Source organism: Daldinia decipiens (assembly GCF_022478715.1).
Source record: "Daldinia decipiens strain CBS 113046 unplaced genomic scaffold F4813scaffold_10, whole genome shotgun sequence".
Classification (NCBI taxonomy): domain Eukaryota; kingdom Fungi; phylum Ascomycota; class Sordariomycetes; order Xylariales; family Hypoxylaceae; genus Daldinia; species Daldinia decipiens.
Genome location: NW_026054553.1, coordinates 171,263 through 193,603, shown reverse-complemented (window position 1 = coordinate 193,603; position 22,341 = coordinate 171,263). Strand labels below are relative to the sequence as shown.

General features: G+C 47.1%; 9 protein-coding genes across 9 annotated transcripts; 4 read left to right on the top strand and 5 right to left on the bottom strand.

The window, feature by feature from the left end:
- Positions 1 to 146: 146 nt before the first annotated feature.
- F4813DRAFT_22618 (uncharacterized protein) lies at positions 147 to 1,099 on the bottom strand. The gene has a single exon (XM_049239858.1). It carries the CDS (start codon positions 964 to 966, stop codon positions 220 to 222), a length of 747 nt encoding a protein of 248 aa, XP_049101092.1. The 5' UTR covers positions 967 to 1,099; the 3' UTR covers positions 147 to 219.
- Positions 1,100 to 1,185: 86 nt separating this feature from the next.
- F4813DRAFT_353967 (CENP-Q, a CENPA-CAD centromere complex subunit-domain-containing protein) lies at positions 1,186 to 3,720 on the bottom strand. Its single transcript, XM_049242696.1, has 2 exons — positions 1,278 to 3,720; positions 1,186 to 1,215 (listed from the first exon to the last, which is right to left on the bottom strand). Exon 1 carries the CDS (start codon positions 3,195 to 3,197, stop codon positions 1,524 to 1,526), a length of 1,674 nt encoding a protein of 557 aa, XP_049101091.1. The 5' UTR covers positions 3,198 to 3,720; the 3' UTR covers positions 1,186 to 1,215; positions 1,278 to 1,523.
- Positions 3,721 to 4,074: 354 nt separating this feature from the next.
- On the top strand, positions 4,075 to 5,220 carry F4813DRAFT_22541 (uncharacterized protein). The gene is made up of 3 exons (XM_049239850.1): positions 4,075 to 4,527; positions 4,588 to 5,002; positions 5,055 to 5,220. Exons 1-3 carry the CDS (start codon positions 4,215 to 4,217, stop codon positions 5,128 to 5,130), a joined length of 804 nt encoding a protein of 267 aa, XP_049101090.1. The 5' UTR covers positions 4,075 to 4,214; the 3' UTR covers positions 5,131 to 5,220.
- A 62-nt stretch (positions 5,221 to 5,282) lies between these two features.
- F4813DRAFT_387835 (Cnl2/NKP2 family protein-domain-containing protein) lies at positions 5,283 to 5,898 on the bottom strand (the record flags this gene model as incomplete). Its single annotated transcript, XM_049246611.1, has 2 exons — positions 5,283 to 5,546; positions 5,602 to 5,898. The coding sequence occupies 2 exons, from the start codon at positions 5,896 to 5,898 to the stop codon at positions 5,283 to 5,285; spliced, it is 561 nt and encodes a 186-aa protein (XP_049101089.1).
- A 539-nt stretch (positions 5,899 to 6,437) lies between these two features.
- Positions 6,438 to 6,857, top strand: F4813DRAFT_387834 (chromo domain-like protein; the record flags this gene model as incomplete). The annotated part of the gene is made up of 1 exon (XM_049246610.1): positions 6,438 to 6,857. The coding sequence occupies one exon, from the start codon at positions 6,438 to 6,440 to the stop codon at positions 6,855 to 6,857; it is 420 nt and encodes a 139-aa protein (XP_049101088.1).
- Positions 6,858 to 7,250: 393 nt separating this feature from the next.
- F4813DRAFT_22538 (MRG-domain-containing protein) lies at positions 7,251 to 9,627 on the top strand. Its single transcript, XM_049239849.1, has 4 exons — positions 7,251 to 8,408; positions 8,469 to 8,740; positions 8,789 to 8,904; positions 8,955 to 9,627. The coding sequence occupies exons 1-4, from the start codon at positions 7,644 to 7,646 to the stop codon at positions 9,122 to 9,124; spliced, it is 1,323 nt and encodes a 440-aa protein (XP_049101087.1). The 5' UTR covers positions 7,251 to 7,643; the 3' UTR covers positions 9,125 to 9,627.
- A 3,519-nt stretch (positions 9,628 to 13,146) lies between these two features.
- F4813DRAFT_353954 (uncharacterized protein) lies at positions 13,147 to 14,043 on the bottom strand. The gene is made up of 2 exons (XM_049242695.1): positions 13,876 to 14,043; positions 13,147 to 13,827 (listed from the first exon to the last, which is right to left on the bottom strand). The coding sequence occupies exon 2, from the start codon at positions 13,742 to 13,744 to the stop codon at positions 13,484 to 13,486; it is 261 nt and encodes an 86-aa protein (XP_049101086.1). The 5' UTR covers positions 13,745 to 13,827; positions 13,876 to 14,043; the 3' UTR covers positions 13,147 to 13,483.
- A 37-nt stretch (positions 14,044 to 14,080) lies between these two features.
- On the bottom strand, positions 14,081 to 16,828 carry F4813DRAFT_22492 (citrate synthase). The gene is made up of 3 exons (XM_049239843.1): positions 16,620 to 16,828; positions 16,033 to 16,522; positions 14,081 to 15,974 (listed from the first exon to the last, which is right to left on the bottom strand). The coding sequence occupies exons 2-3, from the start codon at positions 16,489 to 16,491 to the stop codon at positions 14,442 to 14,444; spliced, it is 1,992 nt and encodes a 663-aa protein (XP_049101085.1). The 5' UTR covers positions 16,492 to 16,522; positions 16,620 to 16,828; the 3' UTR covers positions 14,081 to 14,441.
- Positions 16,829 to 18,826: 1,998 nt separating this feature from the next.
- F4813DRAFT_353948 (uncharacterized protein) lies at positions 18,827 to 21,682 on the top strand. Its single transcript, XM_049242694.1, has 3 exons — positions 18,827 to 19,066; positions 19,268 to 19,783; positions 20,245 to 21,682. Exons 2-3 carry the CDS (start codon positions 19,343 to 19,345, stop codon positions 21,268 to 21,270), a joined length of 1,467 nt encoding a protein of 488 aa, XP_049101084.1. The 5' UTR covers positions 18,827 to 19,066; positions 19,268 to 19,342; the 3' UTR covers positions 21,271 to 21,682.
- Positions 21,683 to 22,341: the final 659 nt, after the last annotated feature.

Below are 22,341 nucleotides of genomic sequence, written 5' to 3'. Positions count from 1 at the left end.
TAACACATCGTTGTTTATTCTCCAGATTTACTTTTTTTTTCTATTTTTTTTTTCTTTTTATCTTTATTAATTTTTATTTTTTTACTTGTTGCTTACGAAACGCCCCCCCCCCCCCCCCCTTTTTTTTTTCTTCTTCAGAGTTGTCCGCTCTAGGAAGTCTATCACTTCCCTATATACACTTCTTTATATACTTATATAGGTACCTATTTAAGCGACCATCTAAGCACCACTTCTCCTCGACCCCGAAGGCCAAAGGGGGGCCCCACCATCTACGCTGTCCACAAAGCTACTTCGTCGATGGCCCTGTCTCCCGGGGCCTGGAGAGCCCGCTTGGTCGCGATATTGACGTGCGCTACTGCCTTGTGACGGTGCGCCGCGTGAGACCGGTCTCATGTTGTACAGCTGTGACGGTGTTGGGTATAGGCGCTGGGACGCCTCTGATACTGCACTTACGTTGGCCCTTGTTAGTGGCAAGGTGAGCGTTTCTGCCCGGCTCGAGCTGGCGGAGCCCCGATCACTCCCAAAGTGGGATGCGAAAGGCGGTCTCCATGATGAATGACTCGGCGGTCCACTAGCAGTCACCTGGCTTGACAATGGACTTTGGCCCCGGCTCTGGCTGCCTCCAACATGCGACCGAGACCTATTGCTGTTAGTCCGAGAGAGACCCCTGACCGTGTTCTGGTCCGACCCGGCTTCGGATCCGGTTTCGTAGACACTCTCTTCGTAGGCTGAGGACTGCGGATAGAAAGATGTGCTGGGGGGATATTGGGACTGCGCATACGAGTTATTAGGAACACCGGCCCAGACACCATTCCCGTGTGGATGGTAATTCCCTGGAGGCGTTCCGTACCCAGGCTGCGTGGGTGGGTTTTTCATGTGCGTGTACGCATCACGATACGTCAACACATCATTCCCGGCCCATTGGATTTTATCTCGGAGCTCTGGTGGGAATGCGTTGGGGTCCATGATGATTTATTAATTTGGAAATACAAGTATTTATACACTTCAGTTTAACGGTAGATATACACTAGAAATGATAAATGTATGTATGTTCAATAGTGGAAGCAGATTGAAATGAATGAAGTAATTGATGCGTTTGAGATGCTGGATAATAATTTCACACATCTCTAAGCTACAGATTACCTCTTATACTTTCCCTCACGAGACTCCGTCCTGATAATCAATGGCCTAGGGAACTGTTTGTTTCAAAACAAGCTATTGTCATATCAGAAAGGCGTCAACATGCCCTTTCAAAGGGTCTAGCTCGTTGACCGTACTACAAGGGATTGTAATCCCGTTAAAAAGAAGGTGTATATGAATGCGATTGTGAGCTCCTTTTGGACTCTCGACAAAGAATAGTTGGTGTATTGAGGCAAGTAATGTAACCTGACACAATGTGCCCTACTAAGCAGTCTTTAACAACGGGAAATATTCCGGATCCCTAATTTATACATTGGGCCTATTCACGTCAACATAAGGTAGGAATCGTCAACCGGGTCATTACTACCTGGACACTTCTATAGCTAGCCAAGTATGATATTATCCAACTGCTCACGATCTAACCGCGATTGTAGCGCAGCCCTCAGTAGGCCCTGGCTCTTCGTGATGGCGGGCACAACCCCGTCGATCTGCTGTAGGTTCCCTCGCATGCTTTCCATATGGTTCGCGATTTGGCCGGCTAGGCCAGCTAGCTCGTCGTCTAGATCAGTGAACACTTTACCACTGATATTCTCTGCAGACACAACCTCTCCGATGGAGTCGACCCTCGACTCGGGTGGTGGCTTTTCCGGTACTAGCACGTGCATCTTCCGCATCTGATCCCGTCTCTCCCTAGCCTCGGCGTGGGCATTGGAGCCGAGCCGGGCGAGCGCCTTATACTCGCGGTCAAGCTCCTTCTCAGCGCGTTCCTTCTCGCGACGTAACAGCTCAACACTGTGGAGTAGCGGATCGAGCTGTGACTCAAGGGCCTGGATACCCGAGACAGTGCGCTCGAAATCGAATTCCTCCTCACGCCGGGTCGACGTAGTGGCCGGTGGGAAGGGTAGGCCTCGCCCGATCTTGGAACAAAGCCGTTTGCTTACGGCATTGAGAGCTGCGGCGGCGTGCCCGTGCCGCTGAGGGTTGCTGAGGCGTAGAAGCACTGGCCGCGACGCTGACTGGAGGAGCGAAGCTACGCTAGAAAGAGCTGGCTGCTCGAGGGCTGTCCATTTAGACTCGATGATATTGAGAGGAACACGACGTGTGCGCGTTGTGAGGTGTCGGTAACGGGGCGGAGAGGTAGCTGAATCAGGTGATGATGAACGGTCTTGTGCATCGGGAGATGGTCTACGCCCCCCTGATTTTGGTGATGTCCTATTAGACTGGCGCGGTTTCTGTTTTCTGGGGCGGTTCTCTTCTTCTATAGAAACCTCTTGGCCTTGTGTTGGCTTTCCTTGCGAGTTCTTCCCTTTTCCTTTCGTAGATGATGAAGCGGTCTCGTTAGGTGGTGGTTGACGATCGCGTTTCTTTTGCCGACCTTGGGGTTTAGGGTCGGCCTCTGCTGGGGGTTGAATGCTGAGAGAAGGTCGGCCTCGCTTCTTTTTATGCGGGGGGGTAGGGTCCTGTTCTGCTCCGGCCGTAGTTCGTCCATTTGTAGAACGTCCTTTCTTTTGGCGTTTATCAGTTATTTGGTTGCCTGAACTCTGCTCGTTGGCTGGCTTTGCTATCTCTTGGGCCCCTTTATTTGATGATTCTGGAGATCTACGAATACGTCCACTCCGCCGAAGAAGGCTCGAGTTGCCTTCATTCTCATCATCGGCCTCATCATCTTCGACTTCGTTGCCCTTAGTTGCCTCCAATCCTTTTGGTGGACGACCCCGCTTGCTTCGAGGTGCATCTTCATCCCTGGTATTTGCTACACTATGTTCTTGAGCCTCGGCCTCGTCATTCGTTAGTGAAGCTCGAGGACGACCGCGTCTTTTTCGATCAGCAGGTAATTTCCCCTGGTCCTCATCTCTATTATCATCGGGCTGTAATGTCGGCGACGGCCCGCGCTTCCTCTTAGCTTTCTGTGCTTGAGAAGGTTTGGGTTCGGGTTGTGCTTGAGACGGGATCTCGGTGTTGGTTGGACGTCCGCGCTTCCGGGGCCGGGATGGTTCTTCTATTTCCGAATCTCTTGTATTTCCGGAATTTGTAGTTAACTGGCCTTGTCTCGACATGGCGAGTTGTGCCCCTGACGCGTCACCGTCGTCGCGCGACACGTTGGTCGGACGGCCTCGCTTCCGTTTCTGATTTGCAGTTTCGGGTGCCTTGACATTATTATGTTAACTTGTATTATGTTAACTTGAAATTGGAATGGAATGGAATGAATATGAACTAACCATATTCTTGATTTTTTTTTTAGTCGTTACTGCCCTATTAGAAGAACTAAAGTCGGCAACACCTTCGTATTGTTTGTTGCCTCTACTTCGCCAATAGTAGGTTGTACATACTTGCTATCTTATCGCGATTGACGTATTCTCCTTATCACATTGACACGGTGGCTTAATAATTGTGTAACGCCCTACGGACATGAGGTACCTAAGGGAAGTATTTGGTAGTGGTATCGAATGTTTAGGTATGTACGGTTAGGTACCTCTTGTGCCACAGAGCATGCGGGGCTCAGCGCTAACAGGGATTAGAGTGGGATTTAGTGCTATGGTCAACAAAATAATGCACTGCTAGAGGTGGAGATGGTAAGCTTGGCAAGAAAATGTAGGGAAGCAGGGAAGGATATGGCCATCTTATTCAGTTTTAGCTGTCCGGGGAAGTAGCTGTTGGAAAGACCGGACAGCGTCCTGGGACCCTAGACAATCCGTTACTCGACATATTTTATTTTTCTTCTGTAACTCTCCAGCTGAATAGACTCTACCTCTCTACCTTAGATTCTACGCTTACTCTCTTACTGCCCAGGTAGTTATTCTTTTGCTAGTTCAAGACAGCTGGCCGTTGCAGTTTCGAGATTCAGCCTCATATTGCTATATCATTACATATTCTAGAGGATTCTTCTGTATCTTCTTTCAATTCCTCCAATTGATTTTTACTTGGCCCTATCGTGCTGGAGCAAACTATAGAAAATTACATCATTTTCCCGACCCGTTTGTGGCTTGACCCGATCCCGAGCTATCCACCAGCAGCTTCAAGCTTGACTCCTACTTTGCCATATATTTGTATTTCACAAACTAATAGCAAGCAAAATGCGATTCTCTACCGCCTCAGCTATCCTCGGCTTGCCGTTATTAGCAGCAGCAGATGCCTCTGACTATCAAGCTCACTTTGATAACTACTTGGGCCAGGCCCAGAGCGTTTTGGGAAAAATCACCTCCAAGATTCCTCATCCTAAAAAGTATGATCCTGTCGCTGCTGCTGAAGCTAAGGCTGGCGCCCTGAATATAGACATTCTGTCTTTGGATAACTGGAAGGAGACCCTTTATGGACCCGTAAAGCCAGACGCTACAACTCCAGAGGAGTGGTGGCTTCTGATCACAGGTGGAAACAAGACTTGCTTTGGTAAGGATCTCTACCGTCACTTTGATCCAAGACTCTAGCATCATCCCTAACATTAACTAGGCCACTGTGGAAATATCGAGGCTGTATTCAACGAAACCGCCGGGAAATGGGCTCTGACACCAGGCTCTCCTCATACCGCTCTCCTGAACTGCGAAGACCAACCTGTCCTTTGCAACTCCTGGTCCGCCCCGGTCGGTGCGCTGTGGATCTTCGAGATGCTTCCCGAACCTGCACCTATTAACATCTGGACGAAGCGATTCAACATGACAACTGTCACCTCTGATGATATTGTTGCACTGCAGCAGGAGGGCTACAAATCCTCCGCCAACTTGCATGATGGCTTCTTCCATCCCTTTAATGGCCCTCTAGCCAAGAATGGCCTTTCAGCTCCAGTTGGATGGGCTCTCTGGGTTTTCAACCTTCTCCCTAGCTGGGCGTTTATGATCCTTGTTTCTATGTTCAGCAGGAGCATGATGTGAGTCAATTCAAACCCCGTGATATAGAACAAGTGACTGATAATTGTATAGGAGTAACCGCTTGAACCAACAAATGGATGGCGGACGACAACCTCCTGCTGCCGGCCAAGCTGCCCCCCGAACATAATGGTGATATGTAATTGGCATATTGGACACTCGCTATAAAACTGGCCGTGGTCATGTTGGGATGCAACTCAAGAGGCTTCGTTATTAAGCCTTGTGTATCATTGGGTCGGGGTCACATAGGTAGTGATCTAATAAATGGGAATGTATCGTGATTCACGTCTTGTGTTCACACACGTCCTGCATGCGTCGAAGGCCATCTAGAACCTCGTCTTTTAATTTAGGATTGACGAAACGACCGTACCGGAGGTCGCTCATGTTGCCAACGGCTTGTCTCGTAGACTCAACGAGGGCGGTCTCTTCCTGCTCCATTGCTTGTATCTCATGTTCCATATCAATGATAGCATCGTCCATCGCAGGTAGAATAGTCATTAGAGTATGTTGCTTTGGCTGTACAGTATTGGAGGTAGGTCCGAATAGCTGTGGCTTGAATTAGAGATGATGCCTCAACATCGCATTAGGTAGGGTAATATACCATTCGTTCAATTTCAATCTCGTCATCTTGTTCCTCTAGCTCGGCTTCTCTTCGCGCCTTGATCACCTCTCGGCGTAAAGCTTTACCTTGCTTGACCTGAGCATCGATATTCTGGGATACACCATCAACTACTGCGTTTCGCTGCTGCTGTAAATCCCTATAAAGCGATCGGATCTGTGGAGAAGATTGTTGGGATTTGGGAAATAGAGAGGTGAATTCTTGTAGGGAGATGATTGTAGGTAGGCGAGCTGGGAGGAGTAAATAGTTGCGCAAAATTGTGGCCTCATTTGTTGCCATGGCTAAAAAAAAAAAGAATTAGCTTAAACTACAAAACATACATGTAGGTAGAGAAGGGATTTCGGTAGAATTGATTGTATCCGGTTTAATAGAAGATCTCCTGTTAGGTAATTGGGAAGGAAGAATGGTCGGGATAATGTTTGCGCACCAGGGGGTGAATTGGGGAAAATCACTTTAAAGCAAAGCGCGTCGGAAAACGCGTCCGAGCTTTTGGCGTCAGGAGCGATAGGGTGATAGGGTGATACCTGGTAATCTTTACATAGTGCCTTCCCTCATCATCATGGTAATAAGATCGGCGCTAAGCAACTTTCATAGCTTTCTCTTTCAGCACCAATCTTTCCAAATACATACCCATACTCTATTTATTCATCACTCTTCCTCACGTTAGCTAGTAACACTTACCATTTCGAGCCTTTCTTTATGAGTAGACAGACATCTTTGCCATAAAGCCCCCTTTCATCATCCATCACCCATCATCCATCATCCATCATCCATCATCCATCGTCTATCATCTTTCAGGGTGAATACATCCATCGGCTATGGCTCCCTCAAGGCAGAACCAGGCCCCTCCTTACACCAAGGACGAGAGAGTGCTCTGTTTTCACGGCGATTTAATGTATGAGGCTAAGATTATGGAGGTGGTTGTGAAACCAGGTCAGAAGCCTGAGGATGCTCAGTACCGTATCCACTACAAAGGATGGAAAGCGAGCTGGGACGACTGGGTCTCGCAGGACCGTATCCGCAAGTACACCGAAGATAACAAGCAACTAGCTAGTCAGCTGGAGGCTCAGGCCCGAATGCGAAGCTCTGGCTCCAAGGGAGGAAAGAAGGGTATCAGGGCTAATGGTTCCGAGATGAGTTCTGCTCGAGGTAGTGAAGAGCGTGCTGCTGGATCCTCAAGCTTTGGTGGTAGAGGTCCCCGACGGGGTAGGGATTACGAACTTGAAAACGTAAGTTAATCACTTTCATTAATATGCTCTCCTTTATATCATAACGTATTGGGTCCTGGAGGATGTAAACCCTATATGCCCCCGGTTTGGCATCGGTTTTCTTATTCCTGGATCAACACCCTTTGTCTACAGGAAATAGGGGCTATATATACTCGGCCAAGAAATATGAGATGCGTCATCAGGAATAGCCCTTTAACCAAACCTACCTCGATCATGCTCATGATACCGTCCGTTGAAATAATTCCATGGTCATGGTCGAAGTCAAGAAAAATGTGGCTACGACTTGCAGCTTAATCTATTTGGATATCACCATAATAAATAGGTACTAGTAGTTGCGCGACATAATCTGCGAGGACTTGCCCATGGCCGCTTGATGGAATACGTACCAAGGTCTTTGTCACGCGAGTCGGAGCTGTTAAACTAGGAGGAGTCGTGCAGCATTTTCCGGATAATAGTCATTCTATCCACGTTGCTAGTCAACACTGGGGCAGTTTCGGCGGCGGCTGGCAGCCTTCTCGACTTTGTTCATGCAGGGAAAGAGCATTCTTAAGATTGAGGGGCATAATCAGCCGCCTGTGTCCTGCGAGAAGGGTTTCTCGCATGGGCGCGTTGCCCGGCACGCTTGACAAAGTTTTTCTTCTCTATTCACCGCACAGGCACTATTACCGCACTACGTATGTGAATTTGGAACAGTTGAATTTCTTCTTGTCGAAACCCAAGTATATTTCTCCGCAACAAACCGCGAATCTTTAACGATCTTGCTTCGTTCCGCCACACCACCCCCGGGTAGCAACAATGGAGACCAGAAAGAGGAAGCGTATAGTCTCGATTAATGATTACGAGCTCCCGCGCAAGCGAACTCGTAGTCAAAAGACACTACCCAAGCTCACTGCCTCTGATGACAATAAGGCAGCAACTGACAAAGACCCTGGTATTGCGGATCCTGCGCCCCCCTCTACTGCAATGGTCACACCATCTCTATCTCCTGCCAAATTGGATCCTAAACCCAACACCACATCTAAAAGCAAGAAGACAACCAAGATCGTACTCAAAATAGCCCCTAAGAAGCTTGTTGGATCTGAAAAGGCACCCGCGAAACAGTCGTCTGTTGTACCTATGTTGACGAGTCGGACTCCAACCACGAACACCTCTAAAAAGGAACTCTCCGTCGCTACTGATACCCCTTTGAAAGCCCCCTTACCTGTACTGCCAATGTCTTCGTCTGGGCTATCTGTTGCGGATAAAGATGTTGTAAAACGTCAAAAAGCCTTCATGCAGAAAGAACAGCGACTCGCCCGCGGAGGAGAGGGAGTGGATTTCCTTCTTCGATTACCAACCTCTAGCTTCAAATACGTCACCAAGACAGGCAAACTCTCTCAGAATATCCGCTACAGATCTTCTTCCCCCGCCCCCGAACATCCTAAAATCCAGGAAGCAGGAAAAAACGGCACAATGACCCGTGAGAAGGACTACTGGTACCGAGGAATGCCCCGCAACGTGAAAATACCTACAGCCGGAATACCATCGGACAAGTCTTATGCTACCCTTCATGCCGATTCCGTAAATCTAGAACTTGTCTAATATTACCAGGGTCTTGATGCTAACTCTGTTTTTTTCTAGGAGGACGCGTTTCACTCTAGGCCTTCTATCAAGCTTTTTGTTCCTGACATTCTGAAGGCGATGCTAGTTGATGATTGGGAGAACATCACAAAGAACAACCAACTTGTCCCCCTCCCTCATCCTCACCCGGTGACGAAGATCCTCGAGGACTACGCTGCTTATGAGACCCCGAAGCGCCCTGGCGGCTCCTCTCACGTGGATATCCTTGAGGAGACCTTGGCGGGCCTGAAAGAGTACTTCGACAAGTCCCTTGGCCGTATTCTCCTCTATCGGTATGTTGCGCTTCCCTCAGCCGGGAACAATGTTCTAACTATAGATAGATTCGAACGTGCCCAATATGCAGAAATGTACCAGAAGTGGATATCCGAAGACCCCGAGTATCAAGGCAAGACTGCAAGTGACACCTATGGTCCTGAGCACTTGATGCGCCTAATTGGTAAATTATCCTTTCGCATCAGCCTATGACTGGAAGCTAATTATACACAGTGTCCTTGCCGGAGCTTGTTGCTCAGACAAACATGGACCAGCAATCGGTCAACCGTCTACGCGAGGAACTAGTCAAGTTCTGCACCTGGCTGTCTAAGAACACAACAGAGTACTTCGTCAGCCATTACGAGTCCCCCCCTCAGGACTACATCCAGAAGGCCAAGGATTGATTTGGTGGCGGTCATTTGGCTCTGTTGATGATTCCTACTACCTGCAATTCTTCATTTAGCATATTCCGCCAAGCATTGTCTTCTCAAGGGACGAAGACCGAAATACCATTTGCCGCACCGATATCTTTGGCACCTCTAGCTCTGGAACGTTATTTTCGGTTCCCCTTGTACAAATACTAGATTTCTTCTGGTCGATGCGAAAAGCTTGCCGTTAGGGCGTTTTACTAGGTTACCTAACGTACCTAATGTAACAGTGCCCCAGGAGAAATGATTCATGCACTTGTAGCATAAAGGAAGGATATTTGCGGTATTGGTCTGGACGCGTACTTTGAGGTTGCATTTGATTTTGCGATGGTTTTGTTTTCTTTTAATAATAATAATACATTGGCATTTCCTTACATAGGTACCTTAGGTACTCTGAAGCACCATGCTACGTTAAGTGACCGTCTAGCTTGATTTAGGTACTATTACAATATGTTCCTGCCTGCTAAACAGACCGGGGCTGCTAGAATTATTAAGGCTATGCCATGAAGCAAGTTATTGGTCTTAATTCTTTCCATGTCCATATTGATTCCTATAAAATACAGCATTCATCCTGTCCTGTTATTGATCATAGAACATTTGGCCTAATTACTACCAGGAGTTGTGAGGTCCACAGTGACATGCCTGCTTTTGACTATTGAACATGAGTTTAAACTATCATGGCAGAACTAGACTCTATCTGGGGGATATATGTTCAGCGGCGTGTTATAATGAGGTAACTATTGATAGGTGACAATGACGATAGCTAAGCCATGACCAAAAGATATCCACCACTGTACAAGGTTTATGTCTATTACAATACCTTGCACCTACCTGCTCTCTGTTTTCTTCATAAGCTAATTACTTATTAAACCACCACCTACAACCTATCATCCTTGTTTCGTTGATGATGCTGTTGTTTCAGATGAGCCTCTTGCTATGCTATACGGCAAGCCCGTCGCTATCTACATTTTCCCCTGAAGATCCACCAAGTCCTCTAACTGCGAACAGAGCCTATAGATGTCCCTGAAGTGCTGTTCAAACTTATGCCTAGTTGTAGTGGTCATATTCCGTTCTGGTCAGAAGCATCTTATTCCCATGTGTCAGGATTCTAGATGAGACGCTCAGAACGAAGGACAGGCTCAGTATGTATAGGCATAGGCTCCCGTAGTTGAGTTAGGGTTCCTCGCTGAATAACGGAGTTGTTTCCATGCTGTCTAGTTCCACCTCGTGACACAATGTGAGTACATTTGATGTGGTCGATAAAGTCGACTTCGATGACTACCTATTCAGTGAGTCTTTCGGAGTCTCCTCGAGAGTATCTCCAAATCCTCTTAGAACCAGGTCAGCGGCCTTGCTGCACCAAGCTTTGGCCGTTTCGGTATTTTCTTGGTGAATTATAGCTTTCCCGAATAAGAGGCCTTTCGGTCAATTGAATGGTCCTTTTTTGTAGAGGTAGGTGGAACCGGGAGTAATGGTTGTTCTTTTCCCGCATTGTATAATATTAAACTGGGTATAGGGGGTAGAGAGAAGTGGCTCTCCTTCCTGATCTTGACAGCTGCTGACGCCAAGAAAATAAACTGTCCACAGTATCTTCTCTGCGCCGAACACCCCCTGTTGGCCTAATGCGGGTGACAGTCGGAGCCTTTTAACGTCGTTGCTCGGGACGCATTGGAGTTTTGTTATTGCCTTTCCGGTGTTTTCCCATTCTTTATAGACGTTCCTGTGAATATGACATCTTTATCTCGGGTAAGTCCTGTAAGACTTCATCTTAGCCTACGCAGTGGCTTATTGTTAGTATACATTAACTTTTGAGTTTTAAGGTATGATTATAGTTATAGACTCACCTAGGGTAGATCAAGTATTCCTTAGGACGGCCTTTTTTGGATTTGCTGAAGGTCATGCCTGATCCTCGGCCATATTTGGCGGTGTATTATTTTAGACCATGCAGTTGCTAATCATCATCGTGTAAGTTATAGTGCCCCAGTGTATGATTGAGGTAATGAACTTACTTGGTGGTTAGTTTAGTGACACCAAGACAGTTAGATGAGGCACTTTTCCCTTCTCCCCCCGAAGACTGAGATAAAACCAAGGGGAATTATTCGATGTTGTTCTATTGCCGGCAAGACAACATTGAAATGTGATTATGGACCACAGATAACTAGACACTGCCGAAACTTTTTAACGTCATGTCCAGGACGCTCGTGAGTTAGAAAAAAGCCGTGAGATAATACCTTAGTGATGTTGTTGAAAAGACTCTAAGTGGTGTAATTGTATTGGCTAGCGCTGTCGGCTATAGGTATACGCGTGACCTGAAATATAGAATGGGAACGCTAGATGAGCTAATCAAATTCAACTCAACCTCAAGTATGTCTTGTTCTGCTGTAAAGGTCTGTTGCTTTAGGTCGTCGCTTCTTAGTGTTGACGGAAATGTCGTAGTTATCCTAGAATATATAGTCTGTGGTGGCTTGCTGAAACTTGTTGAGCTTGTTTGTAGGTTCCAAGCTTTGAATATCGCATTGCTTAAGTTACTTTGATGAGAGACTTGGGAGGTCCTAGAATGGAAAGGGTGAGTTGGAGAAAAATCTAACTGATGGGAAAGGAAGAAAATTGCGAGTAATTTGATGAGACTTACCATACATCAATTTTGGCGAGATAGAATGCCCAGATGCTGTATATCTTAGGCTTCTACTCAAGCGCTGTGTATTTGTTAGTTGTCACAGTTCGCGCAAAATCTTCGTCATAGCTTTCTTTAAAGTCTCCTTGTTTCTTGCGCTCGAAGTTGATGACTTACTAAGGTCGTAGTTGCGAAGACCATCGGGCAATACAACTTAAATACCTAAGGTAGCAACGTTACCTAGTTAGATTAGGATAACATAGTAATGGGAACGGCGATCATGGTGATAATTATGTGCGAAGGCGATAGTGTAGAATAATAGTGTGAGGAATGAACCCTAGGAAAGGTAAGTGGTAGGGAGACTAATAGTGATAGAATACTAGAGCAGAAACTTGGAGGTTTGTAGAAAGAGAATGAATCAAGAAGGGAAAGTGTTGACCTTGATGATGAGATGTTATGGACAAAGAGGGAAGAGGGGTGGTAGGAGGAAGGTAAGGCTTAAATAATATTTAGATATTTGAGTGTTTGTGTGTGAAGGTAAATAATGGAAGGATCCGGAACACCAGTAGTGGGGAAGTGGCCAACACATCCACCGGCCGACCAGGTAGAAAGACAACCGTGGACGGTCGGCAATGGGAAGAGGCATCACTATAGCGATGTAGCAAGGAAGTTGCTGACAGAGAGCGGTATTGGGGGGGGAGGGGGATCTTCTGGCCAAATCGGGTATCCTGGTAGGTATATAGGAGGGAAGTTGCCCATAGGGAAGGAAGCAGTATTGAATTGGAAGAGATCCGGAGGAGATCCGGAAGGTCTCCGGGATTAGTGAAGTTAGCAACCGAGAGAAGGGCCGATGCTCCGGTCAAGAGCCGGATGATACGACAGAACTTTCTAAATGAATTTATTAGTCCAAGTAGTCGATTAAGATGGCTTTGGTTCATAGTAGAGGTATAAATCTCATAGGCCTGTGTGAAATCTAATAAATGGTTGAGGAAACAAAGAGTGGTATAACACGAACAGATGTGATTCTTGAATTCACATGGCTTCACAATCGCGTACGGGAAATATACTAGATGCCTCCTAATCGTCGTTTCCCATTTTGGCTCTGTTCTTATGCTTTTGGTAAACTATCTAATCTAATATGGTATACAATAAGAATGTTTATATACGCGGACATGATCGTCCAAGGCTATACCGTTTTATTGGTAATTCATTTATATTAGAACCATGAATTTATTAGGTTACTTGATTTTACCAAATGCCATTATGATTCTTTACGTTAGGTCGTTGTGGTTTTAAACTTAGACTTTTTTTTTTGTCTGGAGTTGATGGAAATACGAATGGGAATAGGAGCAGAGGCACTGCTAAATGACCCTACATAAACAAATAGAATGTGAATGTTTTACTGTATTGATTGTACATTATATGTACATGGCCTAAGTTCTAAGTGCCCTCCCGTATTAAGCTGAATGCTCATAAGCCTTTCTATTCGACCACAGATGGCCAACGGGAATAGCTCTGAGTTCGTAGGTAAGGCGAGCTTGCGAATCCCCTAACAATATGCCCCGAACCGTTGCCTCTTACCGGTAACGATTCTAGCCGATGTTACCAGAAAGACACCCGCATCCTCGCACGTTCTGTTATATTGACCTCCTCTCTGCCACCCTATTCCTCCCTTGTCTTAAGTACCTAATATCCGCCGCTCCTCGCACCAAGCCAGAATATCACCGCGGCACGGCCTTCTCGATCCAGAAACCAGGCTCCGGTTTTCGCTCTTCGCGCAGCTCCTTGGGCGTAAGCGCGCGGTCGACCTCGGACACTTTGACTAGCTCTTTGACCTTAAGGATCATACCCGCCGACTGCGAGGATACTGGCTGGAACACGGTTTGCGAGCGTTTGCGCAGGCCGAGCGCTGCTAACACGCCGCGCGTGCGTTCTGGTAGACCGATGGCAGACCGGTGAAGTGTTATGCGAAAGTAAGACATCTTATCTTCTTTCCCTTTCTTATTCGCGTGGGTAGATGGATCGAGTTGGGAGAGTCGACGATCAGGTCGTAGGGCCGATTTGACTGATGTGGTTGTTAGTTGATGTCTTGGAAGGGAATAATACTATATACCTTTTTGTCACAGGCAACTATCCCGGCGCTTTGCAAACCGACGGGCTTACGCGAATCAGACGTCAATATCGACAATTGTAGTTGTCTTTGCGAAGCTTAACATTGAAATGCCGACTTTTAAGTGGGCCACCCGAGGTTTTGCCAACTGCGGGCTTTACGAAGTACATGATTGAATGCCTTACATAAGCTGGGATATAAGCTGGGACATACCATGAGATCAGCGTTTTAAAGAGAAAACATTGCAAAAGAAGCACGAATGTAGGTTAGTGTCATGCAAACACTTTATAGACTGCCTCTTTAAATATCACAATTCTTTGGCCAAGATTACTAAAAAACACCAACAAGGAGTTTTACGACTTGGTATTATGCTACAAACATGCTCTGACCATGCGTCTGCTGAACTAAATGGTAAATCTCCGCTCATCATCAGCCTCGACCTGACCTTTTGAGGTAGCTATCTCTACCTCTGTGTAACTATCTAGCAAAACTCTTCCCATTTAACACGAGAACAAACGCATCGAAATGCGATACCTCTAAATACGCCATGGACTATAACAGTTGTCTATCTATTTCACGGAAACCTCCACCCTGCCTTCACCTACGGGTCCGGTATTCGACAGAGTCGGGAGCAGGTAAGTGATGTCATCCCAAGGATGCCTGTATAGACTAGTACGCAATCTCTTCTGGTCAAGATAATGGGCGATCAGACCAATGCTGCGGCCTAAGACGAATAGACCGTTCAAGACTCCCATCTTCATGTAGTCTTCAGCCTCTTCGGCGCTGAAAGCACCGCAGCTCCTCATGAGGTCCACGAAGCAGACGGCAACGCAACCATCAACATTGAGAATGAGGTTGTCCTTCTTCGAGGTGGTTACTGTCTCGACAGCCAATGCGTAATCTAACAACTTGTGACTGGGGAACTTGGCCAACACGTATTCCTTGACCAACTCTACACGGAGATCAGGGTTGTTCCGCGACTTAATACGGTGACCAATACCCGGGATGAGCTTGTTTTGCTTGCGCATAGAGTCGACAAATTCACGAGGACTGAGGCCGTTGTCGGCAGCCTTGGTGAACTCCTCGGCAGCACCGTCAAGCGCACCACCGAAGCGGGAACCAATGGTGAGGAGACCGGAAACTAAAGAGCTGATGAGATCCTTACCGGCGCGGGTGGTGATAATGGTGTTCATAGCGCCAGAGACCGCAGGACCGTGGTCAGCAGTAAGCATGAGAACCATCTCCAGGAACTTGGAGGCGTAATCAGGCAGACGACGACGGAACCAGAGGAGAGACATAACACCACCAATACCAATGTCCTCCCTGAAGACGTCAGAAATAGGCATGCCGGCGTAGAGAAGCTCCTGTCCACGGTCATCAGAGATAGTGGAGATAAAGGCGGCAGGCTTCCGGATGAGACCAAGCTCCTGGGCCCAAGAGTAGTCGATGGGAATCTTAGGAACAACGGGTTCCGGCTGAGGGATAATGGTCTTCTCTTCGACAAGCTTCTTGTAGACAGAAGCGAGAACTTGAGGGAGATCTTCGAATGTTTCAGGGACGTAGAATCCCGCCTCCTTCATCTGCTTGTTCTTCATAGCCGCAGTCTCGAGCTGTGAGTTGGCGAAGGAACCAGCGTGACCAAATTGAACCTCCGTCTTGAACATGCTCGCGCAAGTACCGATGGCCCATGCGACAATTGGCTTAGTAATAATACCCTGCTTCACTGCGTCGATGACCTTGTATTCTTCAACACCGCCAACTTCACCAAGCAATAGAAGAATCTTGCACTCGGGATCTTGCTGGTATCTCAACATGTGGTCAATGAATGTGGTTCCCGGGTATCTATCACCACCAATAGCAATACCCTCATAAACACCATCGGTGTTTTGTGAGATGATGTTGTTTAGCTCGTTCGACATACCACCAGATTTGGAGACATAACCGACGGAGCCCTTGCGGTAAAGCTTGGAAGCAACGATGTTGTCCATCATACCACCAGTATTACCAATCTTGAAACTACCTGGCTTAATACCACCAACGGTAGCAGGGCCAATGATAGTCACACCCTTTTGCCGCGCGACGTGGGCGATTTCTCGTGCTCGCTATTACGTGAGTTAATAAATGGCTGATCAGCTAAAACTATTTGCAGTGTTCACTTACTCGTTCAGGCACACCTTCCGCAATAATAGCGATGGTCCTAATTTGAGGGTATTGCATCAACTCCATCGTCGAGCTGAAGACACTTCGCGAGGAGGCGAAGTTGACTACAACGTCAACATCGGGGTGTTTAGCCACCGCCTTGGCGGTCTCCTGGTAAACCGGGAGAAGAGTCTCGCTGGTTCCCCAGTACATCTTGCTGACGAATTGACCACCAAAAGTGTAAATGATACCTGCAACTGACGGCGTGGGCCTCTTGCAGATGAAGTCGAAGTCAAGCATGCCCTGGACAGCTCGGTTCTGGAGACCGTAGACAAAGCATCTTGTCTTGTCGTTGAACAAGGCGTGTGCGGGGAGGGGGCTGAGAGGCCGGCTAGGAGCAGCGAAGCGAGCGATATTATCGTTTGCAGACAAACCACCACTGGCGGTGCCATTTACACCGTTGGCCGCAGCTGAAGACATCTTCGTCGTATGAAACCCGCAAAAACTTGTTCTGTAGAGTTGGCGATCAAAGTTAGCTACGGACGTCTCATAACTTGGTTTGAATGCAGATTATAGAATATAGGTTTGCTAGCAGAGGGGGGAATCACTTGGGCTATTCAGCAGTAAACCAAGCTTTGGGATTCTCGGTGATTTTCAGAACGGCCGATTCAGCCCGTCTCTGCACTGGAAGGATTCAGTAGGACCGCCAGCGCCAAAGCTGAGCAATGCCAATTGAATCGGACCGGCGAAAGACTAAGCTAAGGTAGTTTTGATGAAACATGGACGATGCAAGGAAAATGACTACGAATTGAAAAGGGAAGTGTTGTAAACCCGACATACCTTAATATTGGAATTCACCGTGTCGTCGCCCCAGGAGCTGCACAGGTGTTAGAACAGGTGTTAGACGGAATTGCAATCACCAAGCTAATGGCGAGAGAGTCTATCACGGGAAAAGGGAATATTGGGAATGAAATGTGTATTGAGAGGAAGGGAGAAGTTGACTTGATGGGCTACGGATAGCGATAGAGATTATTTTTCTCAGTCGAAGTTGATTGATGCTGCTACCGCGAAAGGCTCAACAGCGGGGAAAACGGGGTTGGGATATGCCGGGTAAGACTGAGACCTGAGATATACAAGATACATAGATACATACGTACCGTTTAGCGTTGAACCGTTGAAGGACGATAAAAATAGGAAAAGGAAAGCGACGCAACCGCAGCTTCCTTCCGTTTCTATGCAATAGACCTGGGTTTGTTGCTGTCACGACGTAAAAAGAGAGTCCACAGAATGTCCGGTAAAAAAAAGGTCTTTGCCCGGATCAGTTGGGGTAAATTTTTATGTGTGTTGTTGAATTTGGACCCCTTTTCGCCAGAGTCGATAGCCTGCACGCTACTATGTCGGTGCTGCCTTGTTGGTCCAATTATGGTGCATCTTTGACTTCCGATGGACTGAACGACCCTGTTGATCCTGCGCAAGCCTGCTTATGTTGGCAACTTGAAATTCGCTGGTTGGGCATATCTGATGAGACCACCCCACCTAAAGCTTCAGTAGTGAAGTACCATTAAATGGTACGTAGCTGGAGTATCAATCCCCGCCCTTTGAGGCCCCGGTTTTTATGTACCGGTACCGAGATCTTAACATCGACTTCTATCCTCACCCTTTATCATATTACATACGTCTCTCGTCTTATTTATCTTACCACCCTAGACAAACAGCAAGCCGACTGAGCTTCCTTCGTCCGGATCAGCAAGGTGTATGTATCCACCATGCACCAAGAACACCTGTGATAAATGCAAACGAGAAGAAAGATTGTCATTCATGACTTACTGAAGAAGAAATGAGTCAATATCAAACCTAGGAAGACCAGACGGGATTTTCGAACGTGTAGACAAGCATCATTCACTTGAAAGAGGATGTGTACATATTGCATCCATCTAAGTGGCCCACCGGCATTGGGGAATATAGTAGGTAATACTATAATTCACTCACTTTCAAGGGGATTTTTTTTTTGTTGCCGGAGTCCCCAATATCCAACTCCGGGGTAAAAGTCCGTTACGGACATTTCGTTGTGGGACGTTCCATGACCGATAAAGATAGATAGCGATGTGATACTCGCATTGCGAATTACTCCATCGTCTCTCAGCTGAGGCTGTCTGACAGCTTTGTCATAACAGACAACTTTGTCATAGTAATGGATTTGGATCATGAAGGATTGGACACTTCCAATGCTGACTGATCCTCGATCCCTTCTAACTTCGAAACCCGAATGATAAGCCCGATCTGCCAATGATAAGACAAGACCCGGCCGGACCTCGATATTGATGATATAGGAAAGATCCTGTTGGAAGAAGCGATGCAGATAACAGACAGCTTATGGCTTGCTTGTCTTTAGCAGAAGTGGCTCACTGCTTTTAGGTACCTGAGGTATCCAGGTATCTCAAACTGAGAGTAGCGCGTGTATGGAATTCTTGCGAAATGCGTGAATACAGCCGTGTAAGAGATAAAGATTACACGTCGGTACCCGGTGGCATAGATTATGGGATTGCAGATGACCGTGGCTGTTTGTGTTGGGGTACCGGTACAAAAACGCTTCTCCGATTGCTGACGAAGGCTACCGGGATCGCCCCAATGGTTTTGGCGAGATATTGTCCGTCCCTGTAGGATACATCGTCTAGCGCCCCTCCAAAACTCAATTTAGGTACCCACTTGCACCCACCAAGTACCAGGATCCACTGAGTTTAGTTGGGCACAGACCAGACAGCAGTGCCTTGTACCGAAAAGTGGAATGAGGTTTTCCAAGGGTTCTGGGCAAAAGAAAAAAAAGGACGGAACCTGGACCTGCGTTGGCGGGGAGCTTCGCACCGCACCGCATCGTACCGCACCTTCATAGTCTTTTCGAGGGACCAATCTTCAATCTTCCAATTTCTTGCTGTTGTTGTTGCAGTCAACATTGTCGCTTTTGCAATCAAAACTCTCCCCAACCTTCACCATAATCCCCCCTGGTCGTACCGTAGTCTCCATATCACTGGGTTGAGAGAGATTCAGTTGTGACAAGGTAAGAGAAAAAGAAGACGGCCTTGCCAATCCCCTCATTCTGCGGGCCTGTCTATCTGCACCGAGTTCTCTGCACCGAGTTCTCCTGTACCTTTATCCTCCAAAGTTCGAACTCTACAAGTCCAAATTTTATCTCTTCCCTTCCACACTTGTGGTTTCATTTGAAGACAGAGAAAACGCAGTTGCTGATTGTACCTTCTAGAAACGATCTCGACAATTGAATATAGAGTGTAATTGAGCACATACCTCTTTCGTATAATTCGTTTCTCTCGCCACAATGTCCGCAAAGGCAATCTTCGAGGCCGACGGCAAGGCCATTCTTAACTACCACCTCACTCGCGCTCCCGTCATCAAGCCGAGTCCTCTTCCCAAGCCCACGACGCACAACCCGCCGCCGAAGCTGGCCTCACTCTACTTCCCCGAGGATGCCGACGTGAACGCGGTGCTGAACCAGGCCGAGATCACGTACCCGTGGTTGCTTCACAGCGACGCCAAGTTCGTTGCAAAGCCTGATCAGCTGATTAAGAGGCGAGGCAAGAGTGGTCTTCTGGCCCTTAACAAGCCCTGGCCTGAGGCGAAAGAGTGGATTGCCCAGCGCGCCGGCAAGGCACAGAAGGTCGAACACACCGAGGGTGTTCTGCGCCAGTTCCTTGTGGAGCCCTTCGTACCTCATCCCGATGGCACTGAGTATTACATCAACATAAACTCAGTTCGAGATGTAAGTGCAGTACCCCATTTAAGCATTTTGCGTTGTTTTTGTCGAGCTTTGTTTTATGTCCGATGCTCTTCATCGGGCGAATTATTTCAACAGCAACCAGCCAGTGCGTAGCTGCGAAGACACGGGACACCCGAAGATAAGGACGTTAAAGTAAACAAGGGAAATGAGGAGAAATACGAACCGTATCCAGGAAGTCTTGGAGAGGTTGCGTTCTTATCACTTATGAAATTATTATGTGCACCAAAATGGCTACTGCCGTGCTCTTATTTGATTGGGAATCCAGGAGTGAGCCGGTGTGTACGGGCGAACGGAAGGCTAAACCATATGCGCTCCTGTTGCATCCACTTCCCCCCTTCGCCCACCGTACCAACAACACATACCAGCCTTGCTCACACGTGTTATCTCTGAAACAAATGCTATCGACCAATCAACTTCAGAATTACTGACTAATTCATTAATAGGGGGATTGGATTCTCTTCACCCACGAAGGTGGTGTCGACGTTGGTGATGTCGATGCCAAGGCCGAGAAGCTGCTCATTCCTGTTGACCTTTCGCAATATCCCTCTAACGAGGAGATTGCCAACACGCTGTTAAAGAAGGTCCCCAAGGGTGTTCACAATGTCCTAGTTGACTTCATTACCCGTCTATACGCGGTATACGTTGACTGCCAGTTCACCTACCTAGAGATTAATCCCCTAGTTGTCATCCCCAACGCCGCTGGCACCTCAGCTGAGGTTTATTTCCTCGATCTTGCTGCTAAGTTAGATCAAACCGCCGATTTTGAGTGTGGCGTAAAATGGGCCATCGCGCGGTCACCTGCAAACCTGGGCATTACTGCTGTCTCTAGCGCTGGTGACAAGGTCAGCGTTGATGCTGGACCTCCCATGGAGTTCCCCGCGCCTTTTGGTCGTGAACTTACAAAGGAGGAAGCTTATATTGCTGAACTGGATGCTAAGACCGGTGCTTCTCTGAAGCTCACTGTCCTAAACCCTAACGGCCGCATCTGGACTCTGGTTGCTGGTGGTGGTGCTTCCGTCGTCTATGCTGATGCTATCGCGTCTGCTGGCTTTGCCGACGATTTAGCTAACTATGGTGAATACTCTGGCGCCCCCACTGAGTCTCAGACCTACTACTATGCTCGTACCGTCTTGGATTTGATGCTGCGTGCTCCTATGGACCCCAAGGGCAAGGTTCTGTTCATTGGTGGCGGTATTGCCAACTTCACAAATGTGGCGTCCACTTTCAAGGGTGTTATCCGGGCACTTCGCGAATATGCTAAGCAATTGAACGAGCACAACGTCCAAATTTGGGTCCGTCGTGCCGGCCCCAACTACCAGGAAGGTCTCAAGAACATGAAGGCTGCGACACAAGAGCTTGGCCTAAACGCCAAGATTTTCGGCCCTGAGATCCACGTTTCTGGTATTGTGCCACTTGCTCTCGTCCCTGGGCGATGGGAAGAAAGCAAATTACAAGAGTTCCAGGGTTAAACGCCGATATCAGAATGTATTAATCTCAGTTTCCCGATTTAAGGCGTAAAACACGTACAGATATGGGTATGATGGGATGGTTTTATATGTGACTACCCAGCCACGGTTGTGTACGCTCGAGGGTAGAGGATCGGATCTAGTTATCATAGACCTGATTGTTGAGCGTGAAACTCTAGATGATACTAGTTTTACTAGTTATAGATGCCTTTTCACGAGTCAAATACAATAGACTGGCGTAATTCCCCATGTCTTTCTGCATTTATTTATACAAGTCCAAAGAACCTCATATCATGCTGTGTTACGTGAATGCTAACTGCTGCAATATTTGCAGCATGGCTTCCGCTCCTTAAATCCTACTAAATGCGTTGATAATAAATAACTCTCGAGATTCAATGATGTCACCAAATCCACCAGCTATCGTGTAAATATTGTCCAGACAAAAGAAACGGCTTACGTTCTAACAACTTCTATCTATTGTACTTACAGCTTTAATTCGGCCTAGTCATCACTACTGATATATTTTGAACAATCCTTACAGGTGGTTCTATAGTATTAGAATAGGTTGGTCACCCCATGGGCCCATCTAAAATATCATAAGTGTGGCATATCATATATTTACGTCCCACAACATTGAATAAAGAACTTGGGGCGGACAATCTTTAACTTAATAGCCAAGGCTGAATTTCCTAGAATAACCCCTGTGTATTACCATACTCAAGCGCCTAATAATCCACCGGTTTGATTAATGAGCATAATAGCCACCTATGCAAAACTGAATCTACCCCCAAAGGAGGCCAATAAATGTTAAGCTAAAGGAGTATAAATACTTCTTAAGTTATATAGTGATTTTCCATTGACTATCTACCAATTATTTCAATCTTAGGATATAAGTTAAGCTCTCTTACTATTTTCTCTAAGAGTTATAAACCCAACTCTGTGCTATGGATGATTCTAACATCTATATTGGGACTTGGATTAACCGGTCCCGTGGTTCGGTCCTGGGTTCAACTCTGACTGTCACCCGTGATAACGGAAATCTCCTTCTTTCATTCACAGCCTTTTTTTTATCTC

Coding starts and splice junctions, on each gene's coding strand:
- F4813DRAFT_22538 (XM_049239849.1), top strand. CDS start 7,644: ATGGAGACCAGAAAGAGGAAGCGTATAGTCTCGATTAATGATTACGAG. Junction 8,409..8,468: donor CTACCCTTCATGCCGATTCC/GTAAATCTAGAA, acceptor GTTTTTTTCTAG/GAGGACGCGTTTCACTCTAG. Junction 8,741..8,788: donor GGCCGTATTCTCCTCTATCG/GTATGTTGCGCT, acceptor AACTATAGATAG/ATTCGAACGTGCCCAATATG.
- F4813DRAFT_22492 (XM_049239843.1), bottom strand. CDS start 16,491: ATGTCTTCAGCTGCGGCCAACGGTGTAAATGGCACCGCCAGTGGTGGT. Junction 15,975..16,032: donor CGGAAGGTGTGCCTGAACGA/GTAAGTGAACAC, acceptor CTCACGTAATAG/CGAGCACGAGAAATCGCCCA.
- F4813DRAFT_353948 (XM_049242694.1), top strand. CDS start 19,343: ATGTCCGCAAAGGCAATCTTCGAGGCCGACGGCAAGGCCATTCTTAAC. Junction 19,784..20,244: donor ACATAAACTCAGTTCGAGAT/GTAAGTGCAGTA, acceptor ATTCATTAATAG/GGGGATTGGATTCTCTTCAC.
- F4813DRAFT_22541 (XM_049239850.1), top strand. CDS start 4,215: ATGCGATTCTCTACCGCCTCAGCTATCCTCGGCTTGCCGTTATTAGCA. Junction 4,528..4,587: donor TGGAAACAAGACTTGCTTTG/GTAAGGATCTCT, acceptor AACATTAACTAG/GCCACTGTGGAAATATCGAG. Junction 5,003..5,054: donor ATGTTCAGCAGGAGCATGAT/GTGAGTCAATTC, acceptor ATAATTGTATAG/GAGTAACCGCTTGAACCAAC.
- F4813DRAFT_22618 (XM_049239858.1), bottom strand. CDS start 966: ATGGACCCCAACGCATTCCCACCAGAGCTCCGAGATAAAATCCAATGG.
- F4813DRAFT_353967 (XM_049242696.1), bottom strand. CDS start 3,197: ATGTCGAGACAAGGCCAGTTAACTACAAATTCCGGAAATACAAGAGAT.
- F4813DRAFT_353954 (XM_049242695.1), bottom strand. CDS start 13,744: ATGTCTTACTTTCGCATAACACTTCACCGGTCTGCCATCGGTCTACCA.